At 44.4% G+C, this 1425-nt stretch overlaps 1 protein-coding gene across 1 annotated transcript; it reads right to left on the bottom strand.

Annotated features, from left to right (window-relative positions):
* Positions 1-259: 259 nt before the first annotated feature.
* Positions 260-1168, bottom strand: LOC149228347 (uncharacterized). The gene has a single exon (XM_089380747.1). It carries the CDS (start codon positions 1166-1168, stop codon positions 260-262), a length of 909 nt encoding a protein of 302 aa, XP_089236873.1.
* Between the last annotated feature and the right edge of the window lie 257 nt (positions 1169-1425).

The raw sequence follows: 1425 nt of genomic DNA, 5'->3' as shown, positions 1-1425 counted from the left end.
GTCGCCTGTCTGCATCGGGCTCTAGATGAACTTGCTTGAAGTGATGAAGGAACTCCTCCTCAATTTCCTCATGTTGTTCTGCTTTTGCCCCTCCTTGTTTTTGAATGAAAGGGATGTTATTGTGCATTCTTCGTTGTACCGTGGTTCGATGGAATAATTTGGTGTTTCGCTCACCCTCTTTCAGCCATCTGATCCTAGTCTTTTTCTTCCAGTATATCTCCTCCTGCTTTCTCCTCTCCTCCAGCTGGTTGTGGATGCGCTACTCCTGCTCTAGGGTTCCCTCAGTGTGACCCTCTGTGCTTATTTTTTGTTGGATATCCGCCATTTCCTTATTTAAGTGATGTTGTGCCTTGAAGATGTCTCCAAAGGTCTCACTGTTCCACCACTTTAGATGGCTTTTTAAGTATTTGAGTTTCTGTTGGAACTGGAACATCTTGGAGCCTTCAGGCGGATTTAAGGTTGTCCAGGTTGTTTTTACAAAGTCTTTGAAATATGGATGAGTGATCCAGAACTCTTCGAAGCGAAAGGGTCTTCTAATGGAGTTGCCTGGTCGTTGCCATTGGAGGGCAATTGGCCAGTGATCCGAGCCTGAGTGGGGAAGAATGGCAGCTGTGATGTCTCCTCCTAAGTGAACCGAATTATCTGATATGAGGAAACGATCCAATTTGGAAGCAATTTGATGCTTTCCTGCTCTTCGATTGCTCCAGGTGAAAATGCCATTGCAGAAATGTAAATCTATAAGAGAGGTGTTCTGGATGAAGTCTTTGAAATGGGTGTTTTCCTGTTCCAATCTGTTTCTTCCCCCAATCTTTTCCTCCAACTTAGTGATCATGTTGAAATCCCCTCCGATAATCCAAAGAGGATGCCTCCTATTGTTATTCAGAGCTTCTATGGTGTTGAGAAGAGCTATTTTGTTTCCTGCTTCCTGTGGGAAATAGACATTTGAGAGGTTTCCATGAATATTGGTGCCTAAAATGTGGAAGGCAGCCTGGATGAGGTGGTGAGAGGCGTGGAAATCAAAGAGTGTAAGTGCTTGTGTGTTCCATGCAATGGCAAGCCTCCCTGATGCTCCAGATGCATCCACTACCACCGATTGACAACCTAGCCATGATTTAGAGAGAATACTGCCTAGTTTAGAGCTGTTACACTTGGTTTCCTGGAGAAGCATAGTTGCGGCTTTTCCATTTTTATCATGTTTTTTAGCATTCTAAGTTTTCCTAGGCTGTTGAGCCCCCTTAGGTTCCATGATATGAGCTTCATGATTCACTGTTTGTAGAGGGCTTATAGTACTTCGTCAATTTAGCATACCTTCCTGAGTCCACCAGGATTTTTCCTACCTCTATTGTTCGCTGAAGATCAGTTTTTCTTCCCCTCTTTTTGGAGTCTTTTGGGGGAAGGCCTCCATCCCATAGACTTCCTGGCTGG

Source organism: Pinus tabuliformis, chromosome J (assembly GCF_031772625.1).
Source record: "Pinus tabuliformis cultivar Carrire ecotype Pingquan chromosome J, CPIR1, whole genome shotgun sequence".
Classification (NCBI taxonomy): Eukaryota; Viridiplantae; Streptophyta; class Pinopsida; order Pinales; family Pinaceae; genus Pinus; species Pinus tabuliformis.
This window is presented reverse-complemented; position numbering and strand designations above follow the sequence as displayed.

What these genes read in the sequence shown, in the direction of transcription:
- LOC149228347 (XM_089380747.1), bottom strand. Translation starts at nt 1,168, where the DNA reads ATGCTTCTCCAGGAAACCAAGTGTAACAGCTCTAAACTAGGCAGTATT.